The 14,068-nt window shown below is 35.4% G+C and overlaps 1 protein-coding gene across 1 annotated transcript; it reads left to right on the top strand.

The window, feature by feature from the left end:
- The first annotated feature begins 2,921 nt into the window (after window positions 1–2,921).
- Window positions 2,922–9,924, top strand: LOC116883884 (prolactin-2B1). The gene is made up of 5 exons (XM_032885151.1): window positions 2,922–2,984; window positions 5,140–5,321; window positions 7,072–7,179; window positions 8,178–8,357; window positions 9,625–9,924. The coding sequence occupies exons 1-5, from the start codon at window positions 2,954–2,956 to the stop codon at window positions 9,808–9,810; spliced, it is 687 nt and encodes a 228-aa protein (XP_032741042.1). The 5' UTR covers window positions 2,922–2,953; the 3' UTR covers window positions 9,811–9,924.
- Window positions 9,925–14,068: the final 4,144 nt, after the last annotated feature.

A 14,068-nucleotide genomic window follows, 5' to 3' on the forward strand; every position in this document is an offset into this window, starting at 1 on the left:
TTTGGAGTGCATTCTCTCACCTCAGTTTTCTCAGTCTATCTCATTCAAGTGGGTTTTCTCATAGGATTGCACTATCTGGTTATAGGCCCTGTTAGATCAACTATCAAAATTAATGTTAATAGATATAACTCTGTCAACTGGACATTCATTCATAGAAGAACATTTTAGAATTCATGGCCCACTTCTTACCCTCAGAAGGTTCAAGACAATCTTACAAGGAAAATATATTCAGTACTACTCTAAGAGTTGTCATGCTTTCTAACAGTTCTAGTGCTGTTCAAATGTAAAATCTCTTGGGAATTTACGGAGCACTGAAATCCTATGAAATATAAAACAAGATACAGGCTGCCAGTGTACACAGGTAATAAGTCACATTCACAGTCTAGTGGGAAGGATTGGAGTCTCTCTCAGGGAATGATAGAACCAAACCAAGACTGAAATCCTGTGCCATCTGGACCATTTGACAAAATCAACTGAGTTCAGAAAGGTTAGGTAGCTAACCTATATTAACATTTCTGTTACCTCTAGCATACATAATCTCTGTCACAGCTGACTCTACTCCATGCTTGATACTTTCCTGAGCAGTTATTTTATGAACCTCATATCTCTGATACTCTGATACTATCCGACTATTAGGCTTTCCTTTCGCAATGGCCTTTCAGATACTCCTGAAAGTGACTGCGACACTTGCACTCATTGACATTCTAGATTTTTGAAGCAAATTTCAATGATCCCTTTTAGTCTTTTATTTTGATACATCAAACACCATGCTACCTGTACCACGCTGCTACATTTTGTAATGAGCTTCTGATATAGACTACAGGCACTATCATGGAAGATTCTAGATGAACTAAGTTTAATAATGCTTATTAACTGTAAGTTGTGCATTGCTGAGAAATAAGTAAGTTAGCTCCTCCCATAATTTTGTTATAACTAAAATCATTCATTATAGGAAAAAAGTGAAACAAAGAGTGAGATCTTTACATGCTATGTGACAGCCTCCTAATTTTTTACAATTGATCTTACCCAAAAGGCCTAGAAGCAATAGCCTCCTAATTTTTTATAGATTCTCTTAGAGCAGTGATATTTAACTTTCCTAATACTGTGACCATTTAATACAGTTCCTCACATTCCGGTGACACTTAACCATAAAATTGTATTTGCTACTGCATCATAACTTTGCTACTTTTATGAGTTATAAGGTAAAGGTTTGATATACAGAAGATTACATGTGATATGTGACATCTATGAGAGGATTTCTCAACTCTGAAATGGGTTGTGACCCACAGATGATGGATGACTGCCTTAGATGCTTATTTCTAATATTAATGTATATACTGGAGCTTCTAGAATTTTGCTGGCTATATTTATGGAATTCATTCATAATAGTGAAATCTATAGACACATGTATTTGAAAAATTATCTAAAAGAATATTAATCATACCAGTTTTAATATGTGAGAAGGAATACTTCTTGGAAGAATGGGTTATACCAAAGTCCAGTAGGTTTGTGATAAATCAAGAGACCAAACTGGTTAATTTCCATTGAGTTATTCAATGGGATGTGACTCTTTGGAATCTGTACTATAAAGGACTGTACCTGATTTTGTTCATGCCAGAACTGAATGATAAGAACTTACTGTCAATACTATGTTTTAATGCTATATGTTATGAAGAAATTGGACTGAGAATGAGTGGGACTTTCCATGGTCCTAGCCAGCTTTCATGACACATGGGACCTACCAAATCCAATGACAATTCATCACCCAGTCCAGTAAGATCCAACAATTGGATCAGTAGTAGGACAACTGTCTTGAAGTCAGCAAATCACTTTCTCATTTGACTTAAGGCAAATACATAGGCAAATGCCAGCAGCAAACAACTAAACTGAGAACAGGACCCCCATTGAAGGAATCAGAGAAAGGACTGAAAGAGCTTGAAGGGGCTTGAGACCCCATATGAACAACAATGCCAACCAACCAGAGTTTCCAGGGACTAAGCCACTACCCAAAGACTACACATGGACTGACCCTGGGAGTCAACTGCATAGGTAGCAATGAATAGACTCGTAAGAGCACCAGTGGAAGGGGAAGCCCTTGGTCTTGCCAAGATTGAACCCCCAGTGAACATGATTGTTGGGGGGAGGGCGGTAATGGGGGCAGGATGGGGAGGGGAACAACCATATAGAAGGGGAAGGGGAGGGGTTACTGGGATGTTGGCCTGGAAACCGGGAAAAGGAATAACAATTGAAATGTAAATAAGAAATACTCAAGTTAATAAAGACGGAGGAAAAAAGGCCATCTAAACACATTGAACCCATATTTGCTTATATTATCCAGGTTAAAAATCTGTATCTCTGGATTCAATAGTATGCAAATAGAATAGATTATGCAGTTATTTGGCTCAATAAATATGATGATTTTCTAATTGCCTTAATGTGTTTACCTGTTACTTCTTCTACGTGTCTATAAGTAAAACTCTTTACAGTATTCCATGAATGCTGGTAAAGACTTATAAAGATAGAACTGATTAGAATAAACAACTACTGCTATGCTCTTATAACTCAGGAAGGTGACAGGAATATATGAGAACCTAAAGAAAATACAGAAAGTCTGGGCCATTGCTATTTCCATTTGAATATAAAATTCCCATCAGTATTTATGAATGAATGATGACCGAGACTGTGTAAAATATATCTTGGACACAAGTAACAGCATGGGAACAAGATAACCACTGAAGATATTTTTATGTTTGTGGTCACAGATACAAGGCTGCACTCCTTGACCCTAATAGGGAGGTCATAAGATCATCAAGTGTAGTTCAAGTGTTACTTCCTTCTGCCCTCAAGCAGGATCTGCTCTACTATATAGGAGGTAGAAAATTAAGAGAAGGAAGGACTTTTGGGATGCAGATTTTCTGATTCAGCAGACAAACTAGGGTGTGACTTCTCAGGGATGCTACTGTCTTTGACTCAAATATTTTCCTGTAAGTAACTCTTCATTTAAGTTCCTCTATAAATATTATGTTACAGGGAAGTTTACTTTTTGCTGTTATTGTCGCCTTAACTAGGATAATTAGAAATTTGTTCTTACCTAAGCAGGAAAAAGCAAAGCCACATAGATTTTGATATACTTTTTACACATTACTCTAAAAAAACCTAAACTCTGGGAATAGTGGTTTCCAAATGTCAGTCATAGTCATCTTAGCATAGAGGCATGTCGTTATGTCCGGAGATATTTTATATTGTCTTAACTGATGTGGCATAAAAAACAGTGGTGGGGGTAGGGGAACTTTAGCTGGGTCAGAGATTTGTCTTAATACTACATGACCAAGTTATATCCAAAACATATGGTTTATCTAAAAAAAGTGAAAATTGGAGATACGGAGACATTGAGATGAAAGGGGATCTGTGTATCCTTGGTCAAATTAGGAACAGCGTAGAGAAGGAAGGACGGAGCATTTTCCCATTCTGAGGGATTGTCTATGAATTCCTGTACATGGATGAATGTAACCAAACTGTCACTCTGGAGAGAAATGTATACAAGCACTGCAAAAATGGGTAATATAGAACTTTAACAAGAGCGTTCAAGTGAAATAAAGGTGTGAAACTTCTCACTACTGCTAACTTGCTTCTGTTTTCTTAGTAATATTTCAAGAAAAATGAATTAGTAACAACAATAAATTTGATTTTATGAAGAAGAAAACCAAAATGATGAATCTCCTTACTTTCCTCTAGGACTATGAAAACCCTTCAGATGATTAGTGAGTGGAGTGTACATATACATAGTTTAATATTTAGGCATATCACACATATAATAAATTTAAGAATGTAAGAGTCTTTTCAAAGATATATTAGTAATATGAATTATTTGAGAATATTTTTATTTTCAAATATAATTGGTGATTATTTACATTTTACAGTTTTTTGGCATATTTAGATATTTTAAGTAATTGGATGTAGGTGTTTGCCATGCATTCCTCCTACAATTTTCCAAGTTTGTGTTGGACACTACCACTAATACTAACAAAAGTTCCACTGAAACATATATTCTTGAAAGTCACATTTTCATACTGTTTTATGGCAGACTTGTGTCCATAAAGGTAAGTAGCTTTTTAATTTGATGAATACATTTTATGTCATCCTGTATAAACTATTGATATTTTACAGTTCTGTTGTACTTCATGTATCGCACACATAAAAAGAAACTTGATGCAGCTAGCATTTATCACTGCAAAAACCTTTAAAGGCATATGCTATATAGAACAGAGGAAGTAGATAAATTCAAATTACTGGAGCCAGTGACAGGTCACCATGGACAATGTTTGGGTCTTTACATTGATTTACAACTCTTGGTTACACAGATCATCAGATAGATAAAAGGTAAAGTTCTCAGTGTGGGTGTCTTGCCTTCCGAAATTACTAATAATTGTGCTATGAGTAATCACACAAGCTGCATGTATGGTTTATGCGTTCTTTATGTTTTCATTATAACTATGTTGCCAAGTCAATTTGCAGGCTTATTGAAGGCATCAAAATGAGAAAAAAGTATGAAACATTTTGCAAAGAAATTAATGTTCAAAATAAAAAAAAAGACACGGTATTTTGAGGCTGCCTTTATAATTCCAGGCTGTGGCATCATGTTTATGATAATGTTCTCTTCATCCTCAATATTCATAAATTGACAAATAATATACTTTCACAAATAATGAAAATAAATCAAACATGTACATAATGCTTTTGTCAGATTAAAGACAAATATGCCAACATTAGACAGAGTTATAAGCTACAAATTTTTGATTTAGTCCTGAAAACCAAGAGAAATCTACAAGATGTTAAGTTATCTGAAGAATCTGATTTGATCATGTGACTCAACTTATATTAAGCTGCAAATGTTAGTAATAAACGGAAACATGTCTAGAGATAACAATACAATTTCATGATCTTAATCATATTTAAAAATATAATTCTGTGCAAATACATTTACTTATCTAAACATGCACAGTGGAAGATGCTCATTTCTCAACACGTCTCAAACTAGCAAATTCTGTAAAAGAGGTCACTGTGACAAAAATTTCATTAACAGAGTGACTGTTGATAACCTCAGAGAAGGAGATCTGAGTGGCTTCTCTTCTGTTTCAGCAAGGGCATCATCGCTCCTGTTCCTGGTGCCCTACTTGCTCTTTTGGGAGAATGTAGCATCTATATCCACCTGTGCAGAGAGGGATGCCACCATTCAGCATTCCTTAGAGAAACTTCTTACATTGACAACCTTTATGTCTCATGTCATGAGTATTGAAACTGCAAAACTCTTCACTGAATTTGTAAGTACCCCTCTGATTCATGACTTCTTTCTAAAATGGCCCTTCATGGTACTCATTGGAATGTAGTATAGCCCAATTAGGGAAATATCATAGCCCAAATATCAAAAAATACAGCATCATAAGGAGGAGAAATCAGCAGTCATTGAACTCTTTAACAGAAGAAAAGGACATTCTCAAGAAATGTCAATTATTTCCTAAAATCATATAAGTTTTGAACTCTATTTTATTTAAGCTATGAAATTATGGCAAAGAACATGGTGTTATTATTATTTCTATTATATATCAGTGGACATAGGAGAGTGGGATTTGAATCTGTATAACACAACACACACTCCTTTGACACTGTTGTTTCTCCCATTCCCATTTCTTAATAGGCTGCTTTGAATATTTGAAACCACTCTAAGTATCCTTTCAAACTATCAAAAGTTTCACCAATAACAGGTTAAGAAAATGATTTAAAAATTAAATCCATTGTCATAAATTAATAAACACATTGATAAATGAAATTTCTAGTTTTAAAATAGCTTTTTGTATATTCCAATAATATAATTCTAACATTTGTTGTATGACTTGAAAAAATTACTGTAGTAGGACTCCAAATTCATTGTGACCAAGGTTGGAGAGATGGCTCAATAGTTAAGAACACTGACTGCTCTTCCCGATAACCTGATTTCAAATTTCAGCAACTGCATGATGGCTCACTACCATCTGTAATGAGATCTGATATGTGTTTTAAGACTGTTACTGTGCACTTATATATAATAAATAAATAAATCTTTTAAAAAGGTTTTAAAATGTAGGAAAAAAAATTGTTTCCTTGATGTATTACTTTCAATTTCATCAATAACAAGATTAATATGGGATTTTAACATATGAATACTGCATCTATGAGAGTAACACCATTTTGTCTCTCCACTAGCTCTTCCATTTTCTTTCCGTGCCAAATTCATGGTCTTCATGGTCATTGTTTGCTTTTATTGCTGATGTGTGTGTGTGTGTGTGTGTGTGTGTGTGTGTGTGTGTGTGTGTACTCATTTTATCTGTGTTTACCTATGCATTTGTCCATGGTTGGCTATATAGGGTTATATAATCTATGTGAGCTATCCTAGAAAGCAATTGATTAGGTTTTTCAGCAGCCATGTAATCCCTGTAGCTCTTCATCTAAGGATAAGACTATATGGAAGTTCTCCTATCTACATTGTAAGGTTAATAGCAATTATCATTGTAATGTTTTATTCACTCAATTATACTGTTTAGAATTCATGGGTTCATGATGTTTACATGTCATTTCTAGGGGAAGGAATCTATCACCGTATTTCCTGAGACTGCAGCATTTTACAAGATTCCTAAAGCTTTCCCCTTTTATAGTCCTAGGTTTACAAGTTGCATAATATACACAGTTGGGGTTGGGAAACTCTAAGCCATCCATTCTCTGCATTTTGGCCATTTTTACATCTCTATAATGATTTCCATATGTTTCTAAAAGAACTTCCTCTGGTGAGTGTTGAGAGTTACCCTTATCTGTGAGTATAAGGATAATTATTTATGGAATAGTTACAGAATATGTTGGATTAAGCACTGACAGTAATGGGTTCCATGATCTCTCCATCTATGGATAGTAGACAAGGTTTGCATTACCCTGTGTTGGTTCCCTTCTGTTGAATTAAATTATCAAGTGCATCAAAATTCTGGTCATGGCACATCATATAATTTCCAGTCTCTAACTTATTTAATATTTCCTCATTTCCAGAATAATCAGTATGCCCAGGGTAAGAGATACAATGACAGGATCCCTGGAACGTGTCACACTGCTTTTTTTGATACTCCAGTAAACAAGGAGCAATCTCTAGGAAGTGATGTAAGTGTTTACTCATTATACTTTACCAGATTTTGTGAAGCAATAAAACATTTCTACATATAATGAAGGTGGTCAAAGTCACCACCATGGGCAATAAGGAATATTGCATGGTTAATACAAGTGGAATCTTCCAAGTCATGTTTTACATGACCCATAATGTACATGAAAACCTTTTTTTTCTAGTGTTAATCCCTGATATTTTATAGGAAAGTTTCAATTGGTATTAACATTCATAATTGAATATTCATTTATGTAAGGTAAGCAGTGCACATATAAATGTATTTATCATGGTTACTGATGCACCCCAGGTTGGCAACATAGTAAATACTAACCTATTCATTCATGACTTCCAGGTAGTTTATGGTCCTACCCCTCTTCCTTTTACTAATTGTTTATTCCTGATTGTCCTTTTATACTTTGCAAATGAAAGTCACCTGAGAAAACAATCCAATGAACATTGTACTATCTTCCTAAGATACAATCATACTATCTGTGTGATGAAAATGTACATATAGTGTAGCTTAAATGTGTAATTGCTATCATCTATCATATATGATTCCTTGCCATAACTCATTTTAGGATTGAATTGGAAATTATCATATAACCCTATACATTCACATAGTACTATTCATTTTATATACATTGTTTAATGCCACATGCACACTGTGGGTCTTTGTAACTGAAATAATAGTGATATAAATAAAGTAAAATAATGGAAGCATGATCAATGAGAGTTTGAACAAGAAATATCATTTATTGAAAGAGATTACTTCACTATAAGCTCCATAGAATAATATGCTATCAGTTCTGAGTTAAATTTTCAGCAAAATTTCATAACATGATGTCAGTGGCTACCATCTTTATTGATACCACTTATACCATCTATAAAAATAATACGAGTAGCTACAGAGATTTTATTGTCTTAAGCAAAAAACCCCTTGTATATAATCCTATTGCATACATTTATTCTAATATGTTTGTAAATTATCGTTTCTTAGCCGAAAACACTACTGAAATTGGTACGCAGTTTATTGAATTCCTGGACCAATGCTCTAAATCATCTTGTGAATGAAATTTCTGCAATGAAAGGAGACCCTTCTTTTCTTTTCTCCAAAGCCAGAGAGATTCAGGCAAAATTTGATGAACTCATGACGGGTGTTAAAACAATTCTCACCATGGTAAGCAGTCTTCTGACAGTTCTTAGCCTTTTTCAAGCTTACATGGGGTGCAATGACATATATATTTAAATGTTTGATTTAAAAAACAATGATTTAAAAATGCTGATCATACAGATCATGACAGAAAACCACAACTAGTCACAATGTGCCATTGTGAAGGGCAGTACAAGTGGATACACCTACAAAATATTCCCACATCTAAGCCTCAATGAGCACTGCAGAAGAGAGAGAGGAACAATTTCAGAATCAAAGAAAGAGGGAGTCATTTCTAAGAACATGCCTCTTAGGAATGTCAGAGGGGTCACACATAGAGTTTCACCAACATGACTTCTTAAAATATGAGATGAACAAAGCCAGCACCATTAGACTTGCCAAATTGGAAAGTACATGGTAGTGGGGAGGTTCATGAGGAACTACACAAAGTTCTATATAAAGGACTAAAGACAACATAAGAATGTTGAGAGTAGGAGAAATTGGTTTTCCCATGGAAACACCATCAATTGGTTTTCAAAATCCAAATGGCCAGCCCTGAAAACCTACATACAAGCAACATTATACATACTGATGAGGTTATACTTAGGAATACATGTGTAGATACATATTAATAATTGTGGATAATGATAACTATAAAAGAAGTCATGCATTTAAAATAGGAAGTGAGTATATTGGGGGACAGGATGAAAGAGGGAAAGGGAGGGGATAACTGATATAATTATATTATGATAAAATAAATGAAAAACTGAAAGAGCAGATACCTAGTTACCTCAGCAGATCTTAGCTCATTCAGCCAATGACTATTTCTCTTAATTCACCCATAGCAATCCTTGTTTGCTCTAGGATTTTTTTTGTATACACACTATTTTTGAACTGATTTGGTTGAAAATAAGAAGAAAATTTGATTTACTTTCAATTTTTATGAAGTACAAAGTTCAAGACATAGTCTATGCTGATGACAGACAAAATTTGTTCAATAATAAAAATAAAAGCATTACCTTCCTTTTCCCATTGTCACATCCATATTTAAAAAGTAGTCACTTGCTGCTTAGCTTTATATCAACTCCTGCAAGAACTATTCTGTTAGAGATTTCACATGTGCCAGAAAATGTAATCATTAGGTGTATTCTGAAGTATATTTATAAAAATCCATGTTTATTTTATAAGGCTGATAACATAAGTATTTTTAAAAAACTATGTTTAATATTTATAAAAATAAGCATTTGAACTATAATTATACTTGGCTGACTATTGTTTTGCTGATCATGTTCAGATTGGAGAGAGAGATAATGACACCTACCTTGCTTGGTCTGGACTGTCATCCTTGCAGTCAAGCAATGAAGATGTTCGCTGCTTTTCTTTTTATACCCTGATCCGCTGCCTGCTCCGAGACTCTCGAAAAGTAAATACTTATCTTGAGGTTATCAAGTACCAAATATTCAATCAAAACAACTGCTAATAGTAAAGCAATATAATCTGACTTTGAGATATACCTTTATAAAACATTACTGCAAAGCTCCCTTTCAATTTCTGTTAACTTCTTTAAAAATAAAAGCTTCTTGGAATTGCTAAAGTCTTAGTCAATTGCTTCAAATTCCTGTTCATTCAAAATATATCCATATCATTGACATTTTCCAGTCAAAACATTTTATAAAATGTCAGAAGATAAACACCTAACATACGCGCGCATGCGCGCGTGCGTGCACGCACAGACACACACACACACACACACACACACACAATTATTAGAAACAAAAGTAATTAGTTATACAGTATATAAATTCAGTCAAAAAGCCACTATTGTGAAAACCAGCCAATCTTTTTCAGAATGTTTGCAGGGCACTAACTGAAAAATACAGGTAGTATGCAATTACACTATACATAGCTATTTCAAAAATTTTCAATGATCTGAAGTGTGTTAGAACTCATATGCGACACAATTCTGGTACTCCCTTCAACGGTTTTCAACCATGCTCCTCAGAATTTTTGCTTCCTTAGCATCATCTTAGACAAATTCTAGAAGTGCCCTTGATTCTGAGTAAAACGTCTTTTCCAGGCTTATAACTTCAGTTCTTACGGACATTGTTTAGTACTTTGCTCTCATGTTCCAGTGGTTGAAATAAGCTACCAGGGAAGACAGAGATGAACATATCCAAAAGTTTTTCTTCTCCATTCTTTTGAATTTATGTTCCTTTGCATTTTTCAGACTTAGTATTTAGAATACAGAAAAAATTACACCAATTACGCCATTATTGACTTATGGCATAACAACAAAGACATTTGGCAAGTCTCAAATGCATCTGGAAAGGCAAAAAACCAAGAATAGCAAAAACAATTCATAAAAATAAAAACAGCTGGGGAATCACCATCCCTGACCTCAAAGTATACTACAGAGTAATAGTGAATAAAAAGTGACATGGTATTGATACAGAGACAGACAGGTTGATTAATGAGATGCAATTGAGAATACCCATAAATAAAAATATACTCTTAAGGACACTTCATCAACACAGAAGCCAAAAAAAAAAACAATGAAAAGGAAGCATCTTCGATAAAAGATGCTGGTCTAGCCGGCTGTCTGTATGTAGAAAAATGAAAATAGAGCCATATTTGTTACCATGCACAAAGCTCAACATAAAACCAGATACACTTAATCTAATAGAAGAGAAAGTGGAAAAGAACCTTGAACTCATTGGAAAAGAGGGAAATTTCCTAAACCAAACTCCAGTGACTCATGTCCTAAATTCAAGAATTAATAAATGAGACCTCATGAAACTGGAAAGCTTCTATAAGGCAAAGAACACTCTCAATAAGATAAATAAGCATCCTATAGATTGAGAAAAAGCTTCACTAACCCTACATCTGATAGAGGACTAATAGAGGACTAATATCCAAATTATATAAAGAACTCAAGAAGCTAACCACCAAAAAAAAAAAAAAAAAACCCAACCAAAAAAATCGGGTATAGAACTAAATTGAGTATTCACAATGGAGGAATCTTGAATGGTGGAGAAGCACCTAAAGAAATGTTCAAAGTCCTTAGTGATCAGACAAATGCAAATCAAAACAACTGTGAGATTCCACCTTACACCAGTCTGAATGGCTAAAATCAAAACTTCAGGTGACAACACATGTTGGCAAGGATGTGGAGAAAGAGGAACACCCCTCCACTGTTGGTGGGATTAGAAATTGGAACAAGTACTTTGGAAATCAAACTGGAGGTTCCTCACAAAATTGGAAATAGACCTACTGAAAGACACAGCAATACCACTCTTGGGAATAATCCCAAAAGATATCCCGACATTTGCACGTGTTCCACGATGTCCATAGCTGCCTTATTTGTGAAAGGCAGAAGTTGAAAACAACGCAGATGTCCAGAAGAATGGATACAGAAAATGTGGTTGATTTAGACAATGGAATACTATTCAGCTATTAAGAACTAGGACAATCTTAGTTTTGCTGACAAATGTATGGAACTTGAAAATATCATCCTGAATGAGTGAACTCAGGCCCAAAAGGATATGCATGGTATTTTATCACTAATAAGTGTATATTAGTCAAAAACGTACAGAACACCCAAGATACAGTCCACAAAAGGTCAAAAAGGTCAACAAGCCGAAGGGCCCAAGTAGGATGCATCAGTCTCACTTGAGAGGGGAAAGAAGGCAACCACAAGCTAGGAGGAAGGGAGGAACAGGGAAGGGAAAGGGAGTGGGGGTTGGGGTAGAGGGAAACATGATCTGGTATTGAATGGGGGGGGGCTGAAGACTTAGGGCAATCAGAAAGAATGGAAACAGGAGACCTCAGGAAGAAGGAGGTCAGAAGGACCCTTTAGAATGTACCAGAGACCCGGAAAGTGAGAGACCCTCAGGACTCAAGGAGGGGGGCAGTGTAGACCCTAGATGCCCTACAGTGGGAAGAGGAAGTTGTTGAGCCCATTTCCAGAAGAAAGAAAAGGCATTGAGTGATGAATGGGATTGCTGTCTCACAGTCAAAACTCTGACCCATATTTCTTCCTGTCTGAAAGAACTGCAGAGATGGAAATGGAGAAGGTCCTGAGGAAAGGAAGTTCCAGTGACAGGCACAAAGTGGGATACAGCTCAAGGGGAAGCCCCACAACCTAACATCATTACTGAGGTTATGTGGTGCTCACAAAAAGGGACCTATCATGACTCAATAAGACTCCAAAAGGGCCCTCCAAAAGACTCAATAAGCAGCTGAAAGAGTCAGATGCAGATAGATCTCAACCAATGAACAGAAGTTGCTGACCCCTCTGTTGAATTAGGGAAAAGCTGGAGGAAGCCGAGTAAGAGGGTAAACCTGTAAGAGGACCAGCAGTCTCAATTAACTTGGACCTCAGAGATCTCTCAGACAGTGGATCACCAGGCAACATACATTAGATGAGATGAGGCCCCCAACACATATACAGCAGAGGACTCCCAGGTCTGGGTTCAATCAGAGAAGATACACCTAACCCTCATGAGACTGGAGACCTGGAAGTTTAGAGGTCTGATGGGCTGAGTGGTGGGGGCATCCTTGTGGAGACAGGGGCTGGGGCAATAGGTATGGGATGTGGAATAGTTCGAGGGTGGATGGGGAGGGAAATAAAAACTAGAATGTAAAAGTAAATAAAAACTTTTAAAAAGACTCAAAATATATTGCTTGGAACTAGTAAATACCTCTCTTGTGGGTTCACTAGTGGTTTCCTAAACACACTAGTACAACTCAGGATTCAGGGTCTTTATCAGTAGAACAGCTGAGTCAGAATGGTAGACACTTAAGTCTCTGTTCTTTCATATTTGCTCTGTGAGAAAATTACCTGTATTTGTACTTCATTATTTGATATATTTTTGAACATTTTAGTAGCCAATTTATTGATTGTCTTGACCATGAGATGTGATGGTCTGAAAAAATAATTTTAGATAAATGAGAAACATCAAATATATAATAACCTATAATCTATTCTATAATGCACACACATCACAAATACTCAACAAAGGAAGTTTCAATTTTAATGAATATATAGCGCTAAGAGAAATCAGTAAGCAACCAATGCTATATTAATCACATATTTGACACCAATTATTATATATGCCATATACTTTCTACATGATGATAAAGGGGAAATACATGGCAGGATAATCATATTATAGAGCATGATGAGCATAAGTTTTGAGAGATTGTATTTCTTCCAGGAGACAATAAAAGATAGCCCAATCTAGATCCTAAATCTATGTTTCTAAATTCAGAAATAAAAACCAGCATGGTAGTATAACTTATTAGGTGGTGAGATTATGGACCAGTAAAAAAAGAATAATGCACAAATGCACCTCCCTATCATTAAGCCACTTTAAAATAAAATAAACGTAGATAGTTTAAAGAGAAAATAAGTGAAAGATATTGGAAGGCCAGGGTATTAGTGAGCACCTAGTTTCTGAAGGGATAAACCCTAAAGACATCAATGTAAGGTTAGATCAAAAGACAAATAAATCAAAGAGTAGGCAGTAAGGTTTTCTACAAAACAACTCAGTAGATCTGCTCTTAATGATTGTCCAAAGTGGCAGTTTATAAAAAAAGTCTCTGAACACAGACAGTGTCAGTATACTACTGAATTCTCTTACACTTCTGGAGTTTACCTAATATTTAAGTAGAACTAACACTAATGATTCCCTAATTCTTCCATAAAATACAAAGATTGGCTTCACTATAAAAGTCAT

The sequence above is a fragment of the Rattus rattus genome, chromosome 14, assembly GCF_011064425.1.
Source record: "Rattus rattus isolate New Zealand chromosome 14, Rrattus_CSIRO_v1, whole genome shotgun sequence".
NCBI classification, from domain to species: Eukaryota; Metazoa; Chordata; class Mammalia; order Rodentia; family Muridae; genus Rattus; species Rattus rattus.

Bases quoted from the DNA above. Each gene is read 5' to 3' on its own strand.
- LOC116883884 (XM_032885151.1), top strand. From the start codon at position 2,954: ATGCTACTGTCTTTGACTCAAATATTTTCCT. The intron at 2,985-5,139 runs GTAAGTAACTCT...CTTCTGTTTCAG, and splicing joins TTTGACTCAAATATTTTCCT to CAAGGGCATCATCGCTCCTG. The intron at 7,180-8,177 runs GTAAGTGTTTAC...ATCGTTTCTTAG, and splicing joins AGCAATCTCTAGGAAGTGAT to CCGAAAACACTACTGAAATT.